This window comes from Haliaeetus leucocephalus, unplaced genomic scaffold (assembly GCF_000737465.1).
Source record: "Haliaeetus leucocephalus isolate CR32 unplaced genomic scaffold, Haliaeetus_leucocephalus-4.0 Scaffold476, whole genome shotgun sequence".
Classification (NCBI taxonomy): Eukaryota; Metazoa; Chordata; class Aves; order Accipitriformes; family Accipitridae; genus Haliaeetus; species Haliaeetus leucocephalus.
The window spans coordinates 2,242-3,109 of record NW_010972912.1 but is presented as its reverse complement, the minus strand read 5'-3'; the positions used below and the strand labels follow the sequence as shown (position 1 = coordinate 3,109).

The following is an 868-nucleotide window of genomic DNA, read 5'->3' as shown; positions in this document are numbered from 1 at the left end:
GGGGACCCCCCCAATGTCCCCCTTTGTGTCCGTCTGTCCGTCCTTCCCCCCCCCCCATCTCCCCCAGCACCGGTTCCTGCTGCGGGAGCGTCCCCAGAGGGTGGTGTTGGACCTGATCCAAAGGACCAAGGACGCCGTCAGGGAGTTGGACAACCTCCAGTACCGGAAAATGAAGAAAATTCTCTTCCAGGAGGCCCCCAACGGGCCGGGACCCGACCCCGGCGAGGAAGAGGAGGTGAGGAAGGGGCTTTGGCCGTCCCGTTCCCTTTTCCCCCCCGTCCCTGGGGGATATGGGACGCGTCGTGGCGTCGCTGCCGTCATCTCCCGGGGGGTTCTCGGGCGCCCTCGCGGCGCGTTCTCCTGAGCTTCTTGTCGAGTTTGGGGTCTTTGCCGCCGTCGTGGTGCATCCTTGTGAACTTTTTGGGGGCTTCTCCAGCCCCGTTGCACGTCCTTGTGGCCCCCTGTCACCTCCTGGGGTCTTGGTCGCTCTCATGACACGTTTTGGTGAACTTTTTTTCCTTTTTGGGGTCTTCTCCGCCCCTGTGGCACATCCCTGTGGCCCACTCTCGGTTCCTGGGGTCTTGGTCACCATGGTGGCACGTTCTCACGAACGTTTTGTCCCCTTTGGGGTCTTCACCGCTGTGGGACGTCCCCGGGGTCCTAATTGTCCCCTTGGGTGCCTTGGCCAACCCGGTGGCACGTCCCTGGGGTCTTCTCCGTCCTCGTGGTGCGTTCCTGGGGGTCTCGCTCGACCCAACGTCGCGTTCTCGCGACTGCCCTGTCCCTTTCGGGGTCTTCGTTGGCCTCGATGGTCCCTCTCCACCTCCTCGTCCCACCTGGCGTCCCCTCATCCCCCGTGTCACCCCCC

General features: G+C 64.1%; 1 protein-coding gene across 2 annotated transcripts in view; it reads left to right on the top strand.

The window, feature by feature from the left end:
• The window catches only part of LOC104836742 (serine/threonine-protein kinase TAO2-like), a 5,782-nt gene that overhangs the window by 2,873 nt on the left and 2,041 nt on the right, over positions 1-868 (top strand). The window contains exon 10 of one of the 2 annotated variants that reach the window (XM_010575465.1): positions 191-235. In XM_010575465.1, the coding sequence (XP_010573767.1) occupies positions 191-235 (45 nt within the window). Of the gene's footprint in view, positions 1-67; positions 236-868 lie in introns of both variants that reach the window. The other variant, XM_010575464.1, reaches the window with a different exon arrangement.